This window comes from Neodiprion virginianus, chromosome 6, assembly GCF_021901495.1.
Source record: "Neodiprion virginianus isolate iyNeoVirg1 chromosome 6, iyNeoVirg1.1, whole genome shotgun sequence".
NCBI lineage: Eukaryota > Metazoa > Arthropoda > Insecta > Hymenoptera > Diprionidae > Neodiprion > Neodiprion virginianus.
In genome coordinates this window covers 29,359,006-29,380,936 of record NC_060882.1, presented here as the reverse complement: position 1 = coordinate 29,380,936, position 21,931 = coordinate 29,359,006, and the positions used below count along the sequence as shown (strand labels likewise).

General features: G+C 48.4%; 1 protein-coding gene across 6 annotated transcripts in view; it reads left to right on the top strand.

Annotated features, from left to right (window-relative positions):
* The window catches only part of LOC124308109 (nucleolysin TIAR), a 295,980-nt gene that overhangs the window by 177,801 nt on the left and 96,248 nt on the right, over window positions 1-21,931 (top strand). The window contains exons 1-2 of one of the 6 annotated variants that reach the window (XM_046770483.1): window positions 9,049-9,229; window positions 9,324-9,814. The exons of 4 other annotated variants lie outside the window; for them this stretch is intronic. In XM_046770483.1, coding sequence (XP_046626439.1) covers window positions 9,652-9,814 — 163 coding nt within the window. In that variant the 5' untranslated portion in view covers window positions 9,049-9,229; window positions 9,324-9,651. Of the gene's footprint in view, window positions 1-9,048; window positions 9,815-21,931 lie in introns of those variants that run through there. One more of the 6 variants, XM_046770482.1, reaches the window with a different exon arrangement.

The following is a 21,931-nucleotide window of genomic DNA, read 5'->3' as shown; positions in this document are numbered from 1 at the left end:
GGGAACATTTTTGAGCCATTGCAGAACACCGTTAGGGGGAAGAAAGCTTCTATTTCTATTATATTAGTCTTATGCATGTTTTAGGGTGGATATTATACGTAATTTAATTATCTCAAAGTGCATCGTTACGGTTGAGCAGTATGTGAAATCCAGTCGGGAGAAGAGGTAACTTTTGTTCCATTTGATTCTTCCGAGAAAAAAATAACACGCGCAAAACGATCTCTCTGCGAGTTTGAAAACGGTTCTCAAAGAACGACCCCCATTACCCGAATCTTCTCCCATCCCCTAAACTCGTTCATCCCTTCCTTCCTTCCTTCCTGATCTACAAACACACGTCTTATTCATAACGACCATACCTATTCTCCGGGTTCCCTAAAGAAGCGTCTTTGGAACGAGGAGGGAAGGACGGCGAGTCTTCGGTCGTCCAATCTTCGGCTAATTTCCACTATCGGTCTTCGATCTGCAATCAGCCCGGCACCGTAAACCATCTAGAGGGGGGCGGGGGCGAGGGCGGGTGGCAGGTTTGTTGTTACAAAGGAGAGCCGGCTACGGGGCGGCAGCGAGGGACCTCCAAGCTCCGGGTTATGGACCCGTGTCAGAGCGCTATCAGGTCGGGGTGTAAAGCGGCGTGCGGGGGGCAGATGCCATTAACCAAGTAGCTATATTTGAACTAGGAAAGCGGGACCTACGGCAGGGCTGCTCGTCCTTTGGATCCTCCTCACCCTTCGACGGTGGCTGCTAACTCGATCCTCGAGGCCGCGAGGCGTTGAGCACCACTGCAGCCTCCCTAGAATACATAAACTGGCATTATCCGAGCACATACTATAACGGTATAACCACCTAACGCGTTTCCAGCGCGAGTCGCACGGCAGCTGCTTCCAAGTTTGACGGCTGGGTTTGTATTAATTTGTTTGTCGTCGGTTAACGGGGCCCCCGATGCCCTCCGACTCGGGACGAGATGGCGCGGCGAGCCGCCAGAAACGAGACCCCCCTACGTCTTCTGGTCTGCATTCTAATTCCCTAGCTGCATCCCTCTCGCCATACATTCACCCTTATCTCCTTTCGCGATCGATGGGCAGCGCGATGTTCCTGCTCCGCACTCAGCCCACTCCGGTCTCCCTCATCCTATGGACTACAAACATTATCTAGTACCGTGAAATTCGGCAGAGTTTATGGAACATCGAGGCAGGAAATATTATGTACATGGACCAGGTTACCGAAACCGTGAACTCAAGGCTGCACAGCTTCTTTGAGACGGACAGAAATGACACGGCCGATGGTTCACCGGTTTCTCTGTTCCGGGGACAACGGATCGGGATTCGCGAATGATGGGATCCCGACGCCTCCCTTCTTCGTTGTCGCGCAAAACAGCCCGCCATCCTCACAAATTTTCCGCGGTAGACAAGTGGAGAGAGAAGGAGAAGGGTGGTGGGGGGTAGTTTGTCAACCGAGTTCACCGGAGTCGGGAGAACCTAATTAAAGTCCTGCGCTCTTCTTTCCTCCGTTCCTCACCGCCTGATCCCCTTTATTCTTGGACTACCGCAAAGACCGAGTAACCCACGTGTAAGGGCAACGTAGGGACGTCTTTCTTTCACGCTTCGCGAGGATGGAACCACCTAGTTAAGGCCGTAATTTCCGCGTCCGTGTACGTATAACTTAGTATCGGTGTGCATTGACGTACGTGCCTACTTGGAGACTTTGGGGGTGCGTAGTGACTCTTCGGATTTGAACAAGACAGTTGAGACACTCGAATTCGCGGATAGTTGAATTTTTTTGTTCGTAATCGTTGCTGTCGACATAGCTGGTATGCCTGCATAAATTTACTCCGATTTCGGAGCATTGATCCAAGTTGCGAACGAAAGCTTCGACGAAGCTGAGGATAAAAAATATTCCGTCGAGTTATTTGATCGCAGGATAAGTGATTATTAATTTGAAATTAATTTTTCTTCGCCGTGGCTCGTCAGACAACGTGATCGAAATGATTTACCGCGAATTGAAATAAACGAGAGAAGGTACTCTGTACAATGGGTCCCTTTTCTTCTGGTATACAGAACGATAGCTTAGACACATCAGCCCCTTTCTCAGCCATTTGTATATATTGTATGAGGTTAGAAAGTAGGAGGGGGAGAAAAGAAAAGATTGCGGTAAGGTGTTACGAAGAGGGAGGTTGCTGTTTCGGTTATTAAGCGACGCTCCTATAGTTCCTTACTTCGCTATAGTCGAACAAGAATGGGAAGTAATGCAGAAACGACTCGATTATGTATATATCTGTACATGGGCGTTATATGTATATACAATGTGTATGTATATGGAATAGGCGTGTGTATGTATAGATAGTATATACATTCGGTTTTGCGGAGCCAATTTCGTAAGACAAACAGCCCTAATAATACATTTATTCTGTTCGTGAGGGGGGGGGGGGGGGGGGGGAACGACTTGAGCAAGAGAAACGAACAAGGAGAAGACGAAGCAAAAGAGGAGGAAAAAAAAAACAGGGAAAGCAAGAGCAGAAAAAGCCAATTGAGAAAGGGAGAAAGAAAAAGAAGAAAGAAAAATCAGTCACCCTCTGAATAAAGGTAACGGGGATTAATTTTCTTTTAATTTGCCGACAAGTCTTTCATCATAAATGTTATTAATCGCCGGAGGGTGTCTCTCTCCTCACTATTCAACTGCGGCAAAGTTTCTCCTTATTATTATTCATTCTCCCCCTTTTTTTTCTTCTTCTTTATGTTACATTCAATTTTGTACTTCGAATTTCCCTTCAGTCGCGTAGTTTGTCTGTCCGTCGCGTGGACGAAAAAAAGCGTACGTTTCATTCTTGCGTTTATCTTGGGAGAATCTTTGAACTCGAAACTTGTAACGAAACGGAAGGAATTTTGGAAAGTTAACAATGAGACGGAAATAGAAAGAAATTGGTACAACAATAAAATAAAATAAAACGGTTCCCAGCCTCGAGGGGAAGAAGAATCTTCTTATGAAAACCCATCTCATTCCACTCTGGGAAATGATTGAAAACATTATGCTTTGAACAACAGGTGCTCCTACGTTACGTAATTCTATTTCGACGCACAAGAAAATACTCCGCCCTCTCACGTGGCATGGAAGCATATACAATACGTCGGCCAAGGGGCAGGTCAACCGAAGCGCGCACGAATCCCAAAGGGAATCGACGAAAATCAATTTCACTTCACCGGGAATTGCTCTCACCGTTCGACGCGGCAATTCGAATATTTTCGCGCCACCAGGCGCGAGGAAGTCCCTCTGCATTCTCGGTCTGTAATCCCCTGATCGCTCTCAGAAGCACGTGGAATTCTCGCGCGAATCGCTGAGTTCTGATTAGGGAAACGAAGCGACTGGGAAGGAAATAAAAGTACCAAAAATTGAGGGGGATTATCGGCAAAGGATCATGCTCGCTCGATCTTGTGAACGAAAAAAAAAGAAAATAAGAAGAGCGGAAGAAAGGAAACGGCATTTCGGAAAGGGAAGGCGATGCTTGATACTGTATCGGGGGTTGGGGGCAGTTCTCTTGTTTCATCCCGCAAATTCGGGCAGACTTGCTAACACGTAACGACCCGCGGCCCGACGCTCATTATTTTTTCATTCCTTTATTTATTCGTTTACACTTCGTTCCTCTTCCCACCTTCGCACGAAATTCACCGATCCGTCAGTCGGCGAGCCGTGAGGGTGTCTTCCACTTCCACCCCCCCCGCTTCAGCAGCAGCAGCAGCAACAGAAGCAGAAGCACGTCCGCTTCCAGCGGGGAATGGAAAAGTCTCCGGGCGTCGCGGGAGAATATTTCACCTTCAGTTAATTAGCGCGCAAGACAAACAGTCGCCCACCACCTCCACCCTCTGTAAAACCCTCTCTCACCCACCCCCAAAGCTCTGGCTCTTTCCCTGGCCTCCCGCAGCACCACGTGTATACATATATTATATATATATAACGGAGTAAATAATCGCGGCCGGACGCGTTTTAATTTTACACGCTAAGCGCGCTCTGCCCCGCTGCCCTTCCCTGGAAAAAGAGATCGGTAGCAAAAAGGGGGATGAACGACGGTTTGTGCGAGGGGAAGGGCGCGGGATTCTCCGACACCGCACACACGCCGTTTCCGTCGACGAGACGAGCGACGTGCGGCACAATAACCAGGATGAATGTGTGAATTATTGACTGATGTTTGCGCGTTCCCGTACAGGATCAGGCGAATTTACCTCGTGTGGAAATACGGGAACGATTTTCCTTCATCCCTTAGCGTTTGACTCGCGGTCTGTATGCAAGCATACACGTGTTTTCCACGCGTATACACACGAAGCACGATTCGGTGCTCGCCGTTAGCCGGGGTTGATACGGCGAGTGGTTGCCACCTGCTTACGCAAAGGAATTTATAATACGTTTTTGCATTAACGCCCGGGGTTTGTTGCTCAACGCGAAAGCTCGATAATACGCGTGCGTGTACGCGTCGGAGTTGGAAAGACCCTCTTTGCGGGAATACCTGTGCTCGAACAAAGAGCGGAATAAAATTCGAATTTGCCATGCGACACCTCTAAATATATATTACATCTGTGTGGGTATAGATATTTTATAGATGTAAACTACTCTCGCCCACTCCGAAGGCTGCTATCGTGCTATAACAACGATACTCGTATAGCCGTGTGATACGACTACCTATACGTGCGCGGTTTTACGTACAAGGTGCGTTAATTAATTTGTAGACCGTGGGGTTCAATGTATATAAAGGGAACATTATTACATAATTATTAATCTTATACGCGGGTATATGAATTTACGCGTGCACGTTGGTATTTTCAACAATTTCCATATTACCAGCCTCTCGTACGGTATTGTATATAGATGTATCGTACGATACCACACCGTACACGCATGTATACCGTATTATACACGAAGGCGTTATCGATGTGGGAATGCGTGGACGTGGAATACGTATGTACGTATACGTATGCTTATACATTCGTTCGCGTAATTAGCCATCCACCTCCCTTTTTTTTCCTGCCTACATCCCGCGCTCCGCTTTTTACACTCGTCGCGTATAATCACGAAAAATACAAGTTATGTATGTACCTACGTATACGCGTAACATCCGGACCGTGCCTAAAAAGAAAAAGGTATTATAAAACGAAAAAAAGGCTAATCTCTGGCTCGCAGGTTACACCCGGATGGCCGGCACTGCCCGTGAAATACGTACTCCGATCTAGCATATAACAATTAGCACGCAGACGCTAAAAGTTATTCAGGCTAATATCACGGGGGTAATACGCAGGGGTATCCTATAAGATACAGTGGCCTGTATGGAATGCGTTTGCGAATCTTTGCGGATCGAAAGTCGCGTACAAATACCCAGACTTTCGAATATTCAAATATTGTTGCGACGATCGTGATTTCGTCGATCGAAACTCGTACAGTTTCTTCAAATATTGTCGTTCATCATCGCACTGCACGCCTGTAAGATAATTGCAGCTTCAGTAATTAACAGGGCTTTTTAGAAAGATTTTTCAACAACAGCTGAGACAGATACAGTTGTACAGAATATCTGCGCATCAACGATTCCGTGGTTTGTTCAACCCTGGTCGGTCACACCGGGTGAAATTGACCCGAAAATTGATTTTTAGCTTAGAAAATGAGTTCTAAGAATCTGATAAAAAAAAAATATGCAGGTATTGTTTAAAAATGACGGAAAAAGTTTCTAGATTCAATCCGGGAGCGTCGCTCGCTCCGCATCGTCGCGTCGTTGCTACAAAGTCCCCGTGAATTGTCTTAGGTTAACGAAATTCGCGAGTATAAACGAAGAGCGGTGCCAGGGGCGACAAACAACGAGTCACCGTCATCTTGGGTGTGTGCCCGACGGCGATGCCGAGGTCGCGGAGAAGCGGCACGCGTCAGCGATCCGTTTGGGAATTGCGGGTGCAAAAGCTGTGGGCAACGAGATTGTTTCTTTAAGGGTTGGGTAGACGCGTACCTACAACGGAACGAGGTAGCGAGTGAAGAAGCTTGAGAAGATTTCTTCCCCTCTTTTCGCCCTTTTTCTTAAGTAGAATTTAACAAGAAATTGGCTTTTTCCTCGCGAATGTGATTATGCCTCCCGACACGCGTTGCTCTCGGCCCGGCAACCCGGAGCTTCGAAAAGGAGCAATTCCCGACATAGCGAGACGCCCCGGAGTAAGAATCGTTGATGGCGGTTCGGGCGAGGGGAGAAAGCTCCGGGCGATTTGCCCGACATGGCTATGTTGCGGTAATTGCAGCTAATTAAGAGGTTCATCTGCCAGCCCCCGCTCCCACGCCCCCCTCGTCCCCCTCATCGCCCTCACCTCGTTTCCGTCTTCAAAGCAATTCACCCGCGAGGCTGTTTCGGAGGTCCTCGGGACCCTGGGAAGTGCTCGCCACTCGCTTCTCCGGCACGCTGCAACCAGGCCGCCCCTTTTCTCGTCCACGTACGTCTCCGATCGCGAAGCGTGACCGACGGGGTAGAGGTATCCCAGACCCCGTCACGCCAGGGTAACTCTCGTCCTCTTCGACGCGAAAGTAGCGTTGCGCGGTGGTCGGATACCCCGAAACCATTCGGTCCGGTTTTACCGCGAAGCCGAATTTCGGCCCCGTTCCACCCCTCTGGTTCGGCCGTCTTTCCGGCGGTCCGTCACCGCGCGATCGTATCTCCGCAACCCCCCGAGTTGATAACCTCCGCTATTCCCCTCCCTTCGTCCCTCGGCTGCCACTCACTCGACTTGGGTTACAAACGGAATTATTTATGGGAGCAACGCTGCTGCATCGCGGATCCTTTCAACCCCGCAACTGCATCTCCGACATCCCTTGTGGTCGAGTGAAGACCGTCGGACCACCTTCCGTGCTAGTTAGTATACCTTGCTGCAAATTTCTCCCTCAGACATTAAGGCTACGGACTTACCTGGGTTACCTCGGAAAGCCGTTCCGGTCAAGCGATGCTCAATGTTTTTACGAGGTTGAGAAACACGATTCGCTGATTCGCTCAGTAATAATTACCTACATTTTTCTTTTGTCTGAAACGCTAACGTTATATGAACAGTATATTACGATGTTAATTTCTACCACGATTCCATACTTATCAACTGATTTTTCATTACCTGATAATTATATGTAACGTGTACTCGTTATTCTTACTTTTTTTTTTATGAAGAGCCTCTCTGCTCTTTGTAATTAAATTTTTTTTTTTTATTGTTTTTTTTTTGTTGTTTACTCCTTTTCGCAAAGGTGAAAATCCTCGGTATCGTGCCGGGGAAACCGTGAGTTTGTACACGCGCTATATGGCGTGGAGTTAATTATGTGTATGAGCTCTGGTAACGGATCGGTCGCTCTCTTAGGGGGCGGCTTTCTCTCGGTACACGCAAAAGCATTCCTCCTCCGCCTCCACCCCCCGCGACCTCAGCCCCGCCGCTTCTATGCCTCTCCACCCTTCATCCTCTTTTCCATCCCTCGGGGCTGCTTTTTACTCATTATAAACCCGTTTCATTATGTTGGTTGCGCTGTTACGAGCTTTCATCTCGCTGGCAAGGCACAACAAAATTGCTCTTCTTTTCTTTTACGGCCAATCGGCACCGCGGACCAAGCAAATTCCAACGTTATAAAACACCAGTCCCACCTTCAGCTATACCGTGTAACGCCCAACCGCCAATAAATTCGGCTTATTAGGGGTAACTTTTCCTCGGTCGACGCAAACCAATCACCCGCGTGGTATGAAACAGAGAGAAAGAGAGAGATTGAGCACAATGGTAAGAAAAAAGTAATCATACGATCTTGGGTAAAGAATTTACAACGAACTAGATTAATTGCCTGAGCGAAACGAGAGTGGAGTAATTGGAAAGCTGTGAATGTCTAACACATTTTCTTTCAAATTCATTGGAAAGTACATATTATGCATGCGGAAGAAAAACGATGAATATAAATTGCGCGTATTCGCGTCCGGAGGGGTAGTAATAAAAAATATTCGCACATGCTCACGGTGGGAAAAAAAGGAAAGATGGCCGGACGTGAGAGCCGTCTTCTTTCCAAGCATCAATGTCACCGGAGCTTTCGTCGTAGTTCGGATGGAAAGAACAACCCTTCAGCATCGCAATCACTCTAGTTGAATGGAGTGCCGATGGGCGCCGCCACTAACCGGGAAGAGCGGATGCGAATTGCCGGCAGCATCCCTTTCCGAGCTCTTCCGCCTCCGGCGACGATACTCGTGGCCACGATTCAACAGTCTCGGTGGGTAGGAAAGCTCGCTATGCTTTTCAGCGCGAGTCCCGGCTCCTTGAGAATAATCCTACAACCCCTAAAAAATCATCGAAGCATTTTGATTTCTGTCGTCTGGAACCTTGTTGCGGTAATATTACGGGGGGCGAGAAAACCGATCGACCCCAGGTACCGAGGGTGAAATTTCTCTGCGAAAGCTGAAAGCTTTCACCGTGGAAACGGTGCTTCCGTACGGACAGACAACAACCCCTCGGTTGAGTCGCCGGCGAGCGACTGTCGCCTCGTTTCATACTCGTGCGATTCCGCGACAGATCGGGGACGCCGGCGCCTCTGCGGCGTCGCGACGCCGGGCGTCGAGGGCAGGCAAGCGGGCAGGAAGGCAGTCAGGCAGGCAGGCAGGCAAAGGCGTCCCTTCGCGCTTTCCCCGCCAGACGAGTCGCGACTCTTCACTCGGCCGGACGTGACGTAACGCCGTACGTAGTAGCTCAGCGAGAAGCGAGAGCGAGGGAGCGCGAGGGAACGTGGGAAGGAGGCGAAACGCGCCGAACTGAAACTGATATTCGGTCTCGTGACCCGCAGACTCGTCTTCGTATCTCGCCGAGGGTTTCTTCCCTCATTTTTCTTACCGTTTACATTTTATAGTGGTTGTCGTGACCGGTCGAAGAGGAACGCGGTCTGCGCTCGGCGCGACAAGTGCGCAATTTGTCCAATTCGATTGTAAAAGGATAGAAACACGCGAGCAATTAAAGTATAAACAAGCAGATATCACAGCCATAGTGGATACAGGGCAGTATCGGCCCGCCCCCCTCCCTCTCTCCCTCCCTCCCTCCCTCCCGTCCTTCCACCTGTCCCCCCCTCCCCCTGCCCCCAATCCCTCGCCCTCCCGCGTTTAACTCGCAAAGCTTGTAAAACCCGTCTGGCGCTTGCAGCCCCTTGATTATACGCGAAACCGTATAAAAACGGGGTTATAAAACGTTGTGAAACCCTATAATATCCGATATAATAAAAGGTGAGCTTGCTGCATTTTACCACGATTTTTGATATATAATTCGCGGAGCGAAGACCGGAGCGATATAAATTTTGTGAATTTTGTGTACCGGTAGAAGATTTCATCCGACTCGGTCATGTTGGTTGATCAGCTGAACAGCTGAGCGTCGAGAAAAGGAACGGGGAAGTTTGAACGATAATAAGAAGGATGTTCAACTCGGGGACAGCGAAGAACTCAGAGCACGCTATAAGCGGAAGCTAACTCGGAGCGGAGGGAAGGAAAGCGAAGTGCGTGTTGCGTATAATCGAATCGTCTACTTGTAGCCGAAGAGTTGAGGAATCGGAGGATCGGTGGGAACCGCAGGCGGGAACCGATGAGGCGCTCCGGGACGCGGATTCAATTGTGAAGTTGACGTCGAAGCCGCGGCGATATACGTCGTCAAGATGCTGACCATGTCGACCCTGATGATGCCCACCACCATGACCACCATGACCAACCCTGGACCCATTCCGGCCCACACAGTGCCCCAAAAGATCGAGCCTCCGAAGCTGACAAGCGTGGTCACCGCCACTCTGACCCACGCCGCAACCGCCGCCAACAAATCAGGTTCTTACTCACCTTTTACCATCGATTTACTGTAGGTTATAAGGCCCGAAATAATCAGCGAACGGCTGAAGCGATGCGTCGTTGAAAGACGTCCGGGGTGTATATCAATTGCGTCTTCACCCTCTGCGCGAAAGTACACGTCATTCTTACATGCTATACTGTACGTGTACGTTGTAAATAATACAACGCAACCCGAGAAGGGGGAGGGAGAGGCATATTTAAGGTATCAAGTTTCGAGGTCCTCCTCGTCGGATGTTTTTTATCACCCCCAACGGAGGGCATCGAATGACATATCCACCCCCACGTTGTTGATCTATCCATCTTCCTCCCCAAAGAAGTTGCCTCCGGTTAAATTCCGCAACTTTCCACTTACCCGGAGCTTCGCAGAGGTGCGGAGGGTCGGCAGACCTCGCGATAATTACCGATGCCTAACCAGGGTGCTCGGGACGGAACCGGGGATAATCGGGCACCGAAATCCGAAGAATTCGGCAGCGATCGACGCGATAAAAATTACAATTTCCTGCCCCGTTCTCCCGGGGCGAGATTGGCCGAGGACCAAACCTTCGTGACTTTGTCACCGTGGAATGCTCAGGCAGGCAGGCAGGGGCGCCGTTCTTACCGCACGCAACCCCCTTCGGCGGTAACCTAGCCCAACGCAATCTAACTAGATCACTCACGCTAGCTAGCGGCTGGAGAACACGTTCTTCTGGCGCACGATCGGCGGCTCGTCGAGGCAAGGCATTTGATCGGCGATCGCAACGAGTAACCCGATACTCGGCGTGTCGACGGGAGAAGGGCCGAGTCGAAGGGCAAACGCCAATATCGAAACTCCGATGCTCACGTTCCGCGAAACCCGAGAACCGATAACGGCCCTCGACCCTTGCCGAATAGCCCGTCTGGCTCCACGTGCAAATCTCCTCTCGACGTTGTACGTGCACAGGTGCGATATAATTGGAGGTCTCTTCAAACCGTTGCGGAAAAGTTTTTTTTCCTCCCATTCGTCCGGGTCTAATTGCGGTGACGAATTTTTTTTCACCCTTGACGGCACTTGCGGAAGGGAAATCTTTCGCACGCGTTTTCATTTACAGGAAGCCGGAACATCTCGCTTACATAAATAAATATGTGCGTATATTGTACGCTAAGATATACAACATCGTCGCCTACGGTGAAACGTGGCCCGTGCACGCGACGCGAGGATCTGATTTTTTTTTTTTTTTTTTTATTTAGTCTTTTTTCTGCGGTTTTCTATTGTGTCTTGATTCTTTTAGTCTTATTTCAACTGAAAAATACGCGGGAGCTTTTTTCGAGAAGGAAAAACGAAGCGAGTTAACCTCGGATCTCTGTCACTACCCCGTTTTAGTTTGGTATGCGTGTCGACTCCGAGATACTCTTACTGGGTCAGAGGGTGACCGAGTTCGTTAAAACCGGTAACCAGTATTCCATTTTCTTTTTAGATTTAAGGGGAGATCTTACCGTTTACCTTCGTAATTCGTAACGAAACGACGACTACCGTAATTCGTATTTTATACATGTTGGGGGACAACGAGTCACAGTATTTTAGAATTGCAGAGGTATTTGGAACGCCTTGTGAACCGCGGCAGCGCGGTCGAAATAACGTTGGCAAATTGCGGTACACCTGAAGATTCGACTCGATTTCTTTCGCGTAATTGGTACGAAAGCCTTCGACGTCGCGAAAACGAGGAGGAAGCCTAGCGGAGTACCTACGAGAAAAACAATTTATTTTTCCTCTCACTATCGCCCCGAACTTTTACGGATTACTCTTGCACACCCTCGCGGCGGCATCGAAGTACCCGAACCGAGTCGAGAGAGTCGACGATAAGGAGGGCAGGGCAAAAATACCGAACGATTGACGTCGTTCAGACGTGCGACGAGCAAAGTGGACGTTGAAAACTTATAAAACGCGTCGAGGGGGTTTGTTTACGTCAGAAGTTGGTTCGTCGCTCGGTCGGTGGGTATACGGATACGTTATAAGTTGCGATCGTTCGAAAACAAGAAGAAGAAGAAGAAGAAGGAAAGGGAGCAGTCACCTCGCTCGCAACTCTCGGGAGTCAAAGCCCGCGAAGGGTGGATGGGTGACGGGTTGCAAAAAATTCGACCCGTTCCTGCGGGGTGGAGGATTTTATCTGCAAGGTGGTTGTTATAACCGAAAGCAAAGAGAAGGTAGCGTTCGCCGGGGTGGCCGGGAATAAGCCGTAAAAAAGGAAAGAAGAGAAAGAAGTATAGGATGGGTAGAAGACGAAGAAGACGAGAGAGAGAGAGGAGAAGCGGAAGAAGAACCGAGAATAAAGTGTAAAGCGCGCGAGGCATGAGGCATAGGACATAAAACACTGGGCGGGTAGAAGAAATAAGCTCCGGAGAGTAAGAAATATTAAGGGGTGCAGGTATTGCCTTTTGCTCGCTTTTAAGTGGTTTTTCCCATAGACCGAAATATCGCGGCAGGTGCCGGCCTCCTCTTAGGTATATATATATATACATATATACATATATATACGTATATCCGTTCCGGCAGGTATACGGAATACCCATAACCGGCGTCTCCGAGACGTCATATCGCGCTTCACTTTACGAGGCCGATCGAAAGTCCCCAAAATTGTGAACCCCTAGCGGGGAGGGCGCGGTATCGATTACGCTGCCGGCCCTGCCGTTGATTCCCTCTCCTTACCTGCTCTCGGGAGAAAATGCGATATCTTGAGAAATTTCGAATAACGGCACGTGTACCCGGAGTAACGCTCGTTCCTCGATCGCCTCTTCGCCTTAAACAAACATCTGCCTCGATCTCATTAAATCTCAACTTTCCAAGGACCCCAACCTCCCCGTCCGCCTTCCGGATCTTTGTTTCCGTATACACGTTACGCAGTTACAATTAATCTCCCCCGACGAACATATCTACACTCCCCGTAAGTCGTGTATAGAAATCTATATAATTTGGTGGACGCCTGCGATTGTCGCCTCAGCCCATCTGGGCCCGACCCGACACCCAGGTCAGCCTCGATATCACCACCGAAAATCGATCCGGCGAGCTTTTCGATACGTCTGCGACCGGAGCAGGACCTATTTCTATCCCCGAAGCGGGGAGGGAAGGAGCTCGTAAAACGAGAGTCGAAAATTTTGCTGCGCGAGGTTGGAGTTGATCGGAGAAGTGTTCTGCAAGAATGGTGGATGGTGAGGGGAGGGGGGGGGGGGGGGCGGGGAGTTAGCCAAGCGGGTGGATCGCAATGCTTGGGAAACCGGTGGTGGTGGTGGTGGTAGTGGTGGTGGAAATACGGACGGTTGAAATGATATTGTTTTAGCAGAAAACGAGTCCTTGGTGGACGCTTAGAGGCCCCATTCTCCCGCGGACCGCTCGCCGCCGTAAAAAGTGAATGTGTGAAAATATCAGGCAGTCGGGGAGCGGTCGTGGGGGGGGGAGAAGCGGAAAGCGAGAGAAGAAACGTAGAGGAGGGTAGAGAAACGAAAATAAAAACAAAACGAAATAAGAATGAAAAAAGAAACAAAAAAAAACACACACACACACACAGAAACAGAAACAGAAAAAAAGAAGGAAAACACGGAGGGGATGCATATCGCTCCCCCATGTCTCTCAGGAATATGCCGTTCGCATTGCCCCGCAGGCTAGCTGCTCCCACGCTCTGGACTCTCTCGGCTCCCTCGCAATATCAACGTAGGTATCGTTGTATGCCTGTGCGTGTCTACGCACCCCATGCGTGCCATTCGCACGCGAAAAGCGCCGGTTACACGCGAGCTTTCAGGGAGAACGGAGGGAGGGTTTTATTCCGGAGATACGCAAGGTGGAAGGAAAGCTCCTCCTATCAAACGCGTCTTTAAGGGTTGCCCTATTTCGGGTGGTGGGTAGACGTCTCTTGCCGAAATTTGCGACAAAATTTTACACCACCTCGCGGCCTCGAGAGGCTCGTCGAACTTCAACCACCGCGATTATATCCAACCCCTCGGCGATTCTGGATGGCTGACCAACGAAACGGAGAAAAGGGATCGGGATTCTTCTCGACTCTCGCGAGCCGGGCTTTTGATCTGCATATTTCTAGATCAAGACGTCTACGGGACGTAATGTAGACGCTTGGAAAAAAACAAGCCTTAAAGAGCCACCGGCTGCAGACGTGACGTTGACGACGATGACTCGTCGAAATACACCCCCTACTATTTCTCTTCCTTCCGCTTCTCTTTTCTCCCCGACTTCTCCCCTTTCTTTCAACCACTTTCTCTTCGTCGTTTTTCCCCCTTTTCAGCCTCACCCTAGCCTCGTCGTTAATAGGTAACGCGCGTCGTTCACGGTGCGTGGCACACCGGCAAAGCTCGCAAGCAAGATACCACAACGCAAGCTAGCCAGTTCCTTGGTCTCCTCCTTCTCAAAACACTCATCCTCACGGTCAAGATACTCTCTTATACCCTCTATCTTTCCTTCTCTCTCTCTCTCTCTCTCTCTCTCTCTCTCTCTCTGCGCGGTCGACTCCAACTCCAGACTCCAGACTTACTGGAGCTTTCAGACTCCTCGCGAGAGCCAACAAGCAGTTCCCTGCCGTGGCTAACAACTCGGCTTCCTCGAATACTGTGTGTATATACAGTATATATTTAGCCTATAAATACACGCCCGGCACACATTCACTTTGCTACGTGTATACACTGGGTGAAACAATTTGTTCCAAAGACTGGGATTCGTTCAACGATTACAACTTCAGTTGTTAAACTCCGGCCACAAATATTCTCATATAGATATGAAAATCGAAACCGTTTAGCGATGAACGAGTCTTCGGTGAATTCTTCCAAAATTACAATAATTGGTACATCATGCTATCCAGTAACATTCCTCGACCATTATGATTCTCAGACCCTCGCATATATGCTTTCAGTGATTATTCGGATGACTTAATGGTACAAACAAAATATCTACGGCTCAGTACCATAAAAAAAAAAAAAAACTTTTCAAGCAATACAGAATATCTTATAATTTCCTTTGTAATCAATTTTGCATAAATCGATAGCCATTTGTTTTTTTTTTTTTTCATACAGTTTCTCAACACGAGTGCCACTAGTTTACTGGATGTGAATCTGCGACTTTCCTCAACCGTCGCGAACTGTTCGGAAAAATCGATAGTCCCGACTAAGTCTTGCCGTTGCACTAACGTTTTCAAAGCGGTGCCTGCTGCGCTCCTTGTGCCGCACGTAAGTTCCAGCCCAATTTTCTCTTCTCGATAAACCGTGCGCAACGATTGCATTGAGGGAAAATCAGTCGCTAAGAAAAATCTCGGCTGCAACTTTCCGAGGTATCCCTACACTGCCCTACTCTTAAATCTATGTAGGTATACATACAAATACTCACATGTATCGTAACGGAGTCGAGCAACTAATTGGAAGATTTTTAACATTTCCAATTAGGCCTGTTGGTAACATGGATCCCTGATTTTGCAGGGGAAAAAAATTAGAATTTCGTCGCTGCAATGACAGTTAATGTTTAAGATTAAGATAAAGTGGGTTAGGTGACCGAATGCGGAAAAATTGTGTACCGGATCTTAGCGGTTCAAAAATCTTCTCTTACTATTTTCAATGAGACCGTCAGCGTCGTTTTATCTCCATGACCGTGTGAGATAGAATTCGTGCTGCTACCACGATTAGACGTATACTTTGTCAAAAAAAATTAGATCGCGAATAAATATACTCGGTATCTGGTGAATATTTCACCCGATGATAAAGAAAAAACGAACTGAGACCACCTCCCGGGTGGTTCTTTTTTTTAATCGGAAGGGTGGTAAGAGGCGTCGTTATAAACCAGTCTTTAAAACTCGCGCTATTATGTCGATGTGATGGCCGCACACTTTCTTCCGTATAGTGCAACATCCAATCCCTCCCCCCCCCCCCCCCCGCCCCGAAAACGGCGATCCGCTCTTGCTCTTAAGTATACGAACACCGGGGCTGATGGCTGGGGCGGGTGTAAGGTTACCTCGTTAACATATATCGGGTCCGTAAAGGAGGGCGGGATCGCGTCGCGTATATCGGGAATGTTGGAACACGAAACGATACGCTGGAAGACGCAGGCCTGGGAGAAACAAGGCCTCGGCGCTACATCTCGGGGGCGGGGGGTAGGTATTAGTTGGGCCAGCCACCGTAGAAAAGCTCGGGGCGAATACGCCGTCGGCAGTGCCATCCGCTCGAGCATCTCGGGGTTCCCCGCGTGTTTGTTCATAAAATGTAACTCGATTTCCACCCCTCGGCAGAGGGGGTGTGGGGGTGTGGGGGGGGGGGGGGGGGGTTGGAAGGGATGGATGTGGGAACCGCCCCCAAACAGCGGAAGCATCAAAATATTAGCATATTGATCAGGCTCCGGCAACCTCACCGGGCTCAACCTCTTAAATTTAGGAACATAAAACCCACTTAGCGTCAACAACCACTCCGGCGTCCTTTTTATACCGAACCTGATACCTCCGCAGCCCCCATTCGGCAGAGCCCCTCGTTTTAAGGATAAGAACGCGACGAAGCCACAGCGGTAAGATCCGCGCGTGCCTTCCGTAAATTGGCGAACCCCTGCACTGCGCGTCGTCTGTCTATGGGTACGATATTCGCGAAAAGGACGACGGAGATACGCTGATGGTTATGTTTGCGCTCCGCAGCCTCGCCTCGCGCCTCGCCTCGCCTTCGAAAGGTTCTTAGAGCTTCGCTGCTCCGGTTCCCGGGTCGCTGAATAATTGCAACCAGAGTCGCGCGTACCGTTGCGGGTCTCGAGAGGATCGTGCAACCCCTATAACATATGTAGCTATCAGGGATTAGTCCTCGGCTGTCTCGGATATTCGACTCTATTGCGCGCTTCTACGAAATATTACGTGTCTTGCGCGTGGCGAGGCGGAGGGCGAGGATGGGGGGGGGGGGGGGGGGATAGTGCAGGGTAATAGTAGTCACAATGGTATAACCGTGCCTTGACTAATCCCGACTAATAGGGATCTACTTGTCGGAAAGGTCGGATGTACCGGAAGATGCCGCCCGGTCGCATTAGCTTCCTTCTCTTCCCTTCGCCCCTCTTCGCCCCCTCCCCGTATCATGCTTTCCCGATCCGCCAGCTCCTCCGCAGTTTCGGTTTCCGGCACAGCAGGCTTTGCGATATACGACAAGGGATGCGGCTCCCACTGTGAAATGCACTCACCACCCTCGGCTTCTCCACGCCCCCTCCCCCCCTCCCCCTCCCCGTCACCCTTTTTCTCATCTCACCCTCTCTCTCTCTCTCTCTCTCTCCCCCTCTGTCGATCTCGCTCTCGGTAAATCTGAGGCTATAGGTACTTGTGCTTCCCGGAGAGACGGAAAAACCGACGAATTTCAACGCGGAATACCCGCCCATCGTTACGGGGAGTGCTAAGTGCTTTTTATTACACATATTATTCGTTTTTTTCCACTTCACTTTATGCAAAGTTTTGGAATTTTGCTAAACGATGTGGTATAGTATACGTATGCATACATGTTTGTACCGATCGGACAATTTTTATACAGGGATAATCAGTCGAAGATGTTGGGAATTGTGTAAACTGAAATTGAATTTCATATGAATTTTTTGATCCTACAGTTTTATTACAGATTTTGAATATATTCAAGTCAGAATTTGCAAGATGTCGCTGCTTACAGTCAGATTCGATAAAATTATGTAAACTGCAGCAGTCGTAAGGAATCGGATCAACTACTGCTCGGGTTTCATATCTTCTTCTTCTTCTTCTGGGCTTCGGTTGTTACAGGAGAAAAGTCCTCTGAACGTCATTCAATCGAAAGATTTTTTTGAAGCTGCATACAAATTACTGTAATGTAATTAACGAATTATTCACTAAGTAATAATAATAAATTCCATGATTTTATTTTATACCGTTTACACGCTTACAAGAAAATTAAAGATCTCCCGAGTTTGTTGGCAAATCTCCATTGTTTCTGTGTAAAAAAAACGTTGTCTGAACGATTCGTTACAGCGCTACTGTAGCTTTCTCATTGTTATCGATGTATCCAATATAAATATTTCCTAAGCACAATTATCGAAGTATTTTCATTATTTCGGTATAACAATTTTAATCCAAAAGGCGTCGTAAGGGACAGCAAATTTGGTCCTAATAAAAGGGCGAGCTGTGTTATTAGAAAATTCTTCGGTACTTTCAACGTCGGTTCCTGGAAATCAGGCAGCAACTGGAAGCGATCGGAGGGGAAGATTATCACGTTAATTGCGTCTCGTTTTACGAATCCCTAAGAATTTCGGGTTTTCTTAGAGTGTCGGAGTAACGGTTCACGGGGACGGAGGTCGAGGCAAGAGTTGCGTGGTCGTTGAAACCCGATTACGGTGGACCGATTAAATTCTTACTTTCATGGACTGGTCCCGCCCGGGGTGGGTGAAGGTCGCCCCTTTGATCCCGGAATCACTGCCAAGCGCCAAGACCAAGACTCCGGACAGCCAGACCGCCGGCCTTCTCTCGGTCCGTCGGCCGCGGGCTTTCCACAATGTAACGGATCAAAGAAACAATATTTACCCTTTGCCGCAGAACTCGACCCGGCACGCGCCTGCCGTCCCATTTTCCACCCTCTCACCCTTTGGCTCTCTGTCCTCGGTTCTCGAAAATTCAAACCTTCGTTAAGTACCGAAGCGATTCATCTGAGAATCCTCCGTCACGGCGGAGGGTTAATCGGTCAATATACGTCCTCTAAATTTCTCCGCCTCTACTTTTATCTCCTCTCTGTAACATTTACATCGGCTAACATTCCTCTCTTTGTCCTGACGGTGGCTAAGGGATGCTCAGCGGTTTCTTGACCATTGGGATCCCCCACCCCTTTGCGATAGTGGATTATATTCTTCGTATATCACAGCGTACCAGGAGCAATATCGAAAATAAAATCGGAGATAAAAATATGCCGGCTTACGTGGGTGTTCCTGTGTTTGTGTGTCGATATGTTATACCCAACGGCAATGAAGCTGAGAGTGTTGGTGCTGGTCTGGAAATTCGTTGATTCAGCTCGTGTGATCAAATCACAATTCAATCCTCCCGGCACTTTACTGATAAAGTATAGTCGCAATTACATCGAGAAACCGGCTAGAATGGCAGCGGAGAACTTCCGGACCGTCGGAAAGGAATCCTTTTTTCTTTTTTTTTACTTTTATTTTCTTGTCTTCTTCTACTTCTTATTCTTCTTCGTTACGCTTTCTACCGTATTTTACCGCCGTTAAAATATTATTCTTCAGGGGACCGCGGGTATGAATTAACTTTGATAAATGGGCAAATTATCGTATATATAACGGATTCAGAGGAACGTTATAATTATTTTCTCAACTTACGTTGACATTTTCAGGCTTATTACACAGTGGAGAATAGAAAGAAATCGTCGTAACGCGAGTCGACTTAATATTCAGGCCAGCGGAATGAAGTCGTTTTGATACTGATTTCAATTACCGAGAAGTTGGGCGACTTTAAAGTTTCCGAGTCACCCGACAAAGATCATTGAAATTATTTCCAGGGAGAAATTGATTTCTCCACTTCGCTTATCGATCATACACATTGTCCGCCTAGTTGAACCTTCAAGACATCAGCTTCGTCGATTTACTGCAGCATAAGTCGTTGATAACATTAGAAATTTCACATCTTCGATGAATATACTTAATTTCTCCCCGTGAAGCGTCTTTCATTTGGTATACAATGAACTGCAGCGTATGCAGGCAGGGAGCCAACGGTCTTTCCCTGATCTCCGTTCGGTTGTCCGTCAAGGGACGGAAGGTTCGAAGCCTGGGGCTTGAGCCGAAATTAGGAGAAGGTACAGGGCTCACTCCGAGGGGACGAAAGGGTCGAATAGCCCCGGGGTTGCGGGGCGGGATCGGTTTCGAAATTTTCATCAATAGCACCGCGGAGTGGCGGCGGGGGCGGCGGGGGGAGGAGGAGGATGAAGGGCAGGGGCAGGGGGAGAGCCACTCTCGACCGGTAAAAAGCGTTAGTTACAAATCGCACCGAGCCGGCGAGCGAGTTCGTATTAGGGGTAATGGGCATTATCTCCATCGATCCCGGCTCAGCTCCTCCACCCCCGTTACCGTTCCACTCCCCCTCCCTCCGTTCATCCCTCACCCCCAGCCATCCAGCGGCAAAAACGCGGGAGAACTCGTCCGTTATGGGTTTGGAGCAACGGGCTTCGGGATGATCACGTAGATGCCCGGATGCCCCTGCTGGATTCCCTGACGCCAGGGATTCCTCCTCGTCTCCGATCTCGTCGCGGCCGAATCTTCGGGTCATCGGCCGTCGTCGCGACGCCGACGCCATCCGAGACGCACTTGACACACCGACCTGCGAATCTGCGGTCGAAGCGGATTCTTCTTACACCTCGCTCTGTTGCCGCTTGAGGATATATACGCGAGGCGAACAGTCCGCGAGGAAATCGCTCGAAGCAAAAGCTCGAACAGTTCGACTGAGGCTTGTCAGTTAATAAAATCCAATCTTAAAGGTTAAACGGTGATACGGAGGGGGATTTTCACGGTACTGAATTTCAACTACGGACACTTCGTCGGTTGCTGAAATAAATCTAATGTATAACAATCTTTGCAGAATCAATGAATGATAAAAATATCATTCGGCAAGAAAGAAATTATCGTTATTCCGTAATACAACCGCTCAGACTTTTGGAGAATTTATTCACGCAGAATAAAACGAGCTCTTGTTCTTCGAAATGGATTAAGTAATACGGATTTAATTGGGAAAGAATATGAGAATAAAGTGATTTCTAGCTGTGATTTTTTTTTACTTTTTGCTTAAAAATCTTCTCGACTCGGCTGAGAGCCTCTTACATTTTCGGGCTACGTTCGCCGGGAGCTTGATCGCTACGTCGTTAATAAGGAGGTTAAAAGAGGAAAGAAAATAGATAAATAAGCCCCAACAATAGAACCAGCTGACTAATTCCTACTCGAATTATCCGCTTATCGCTCAGATCCGCAGATAATAGGCTTATCTCCGTGTCTTGGTAGCGCGTTTGTCAATGTTTCCGGCCTTTTCCTCTCCTTCTCTCTCTCTCTCTCCCTCTCTCTCTCTATCTTTCTCTTCCACTCTCCATCGTTCGTACTTTGTGTTTCTTTTCTCGCTTCGCTCGCTTACTTATTCCTTAATTCCGGCATCAACCATCTCCGAATTATCACGGAGTCGGCTCGAATTCCTCGGGGATCGAGATCACCTCTTTCTGTGGGCACGGATATGCCTACGCAGCCAACACGCGAGAAAGATATCCGATACCGTCGGCGATGAGACCTGTTGAGTATCCCGCGTCGACACCTTTATACGATATAAATTATTGGTCGGATAAAAACAGAGTGAAATTCTCCCACCGAACCCCGCTCGTATCTTGATTTGCCTGCGTGTCCAGTTGGAATTTTCTTTCCTGCTGACGACGGCGGTACGAGCTTCTGTTGAAATTATTCACACACTTACGTTACACGTGCTGACGGTTGAAACAAGGAAATTCTCGGAAGACTTTACGGTGACGGGAAAACTATTTTCACGTCATTGTTTAATTATATTAAAGTATCGAAATTAAATATACGTGGTTACGTTTTTGTTTTGTCTTGGAAAAAATTATTTCATAAATTTTACGTACGTACACATCCGTCGAACATGTTGATTCTATAAAATTGATTAAATCCAGTAACGAAAATGAGGTGAAGAGAGAATTAAAAGGATAAAAAAAAAAATGAAACAAACAACAATTTTCCCCACCGATCAAAGTTCAGCGGCGAAAAAGATCCTTCTACGTACAACAGCTGAGATTCGAACCTTGCCTAACGTTATCATAGTCAAAGGCTTGCAGGTTTTATACATCGACGCGTATTGTCAGCGGAAAAAAATATCCGTCGACGCATCAATATTCCGTGGGAGATACTGGCGGTAGGAGAAAGTAGTACGCGACGATTACTGTACGTTACAGAATCGCGGCATGTACTGAAATCCGGCTGTCACCTGGAAGCCGAGTCGTATCGCTGCGTGACGTAGGTATGAAACAGAATCAGCGCGGTCAGCCGCGTCGGGCGTGTAAACATTATTACGTATCAACACACCGCGTGACCGTGTGTGTTCGGTGAAACAGCTCCTGGTTACGCGAGTG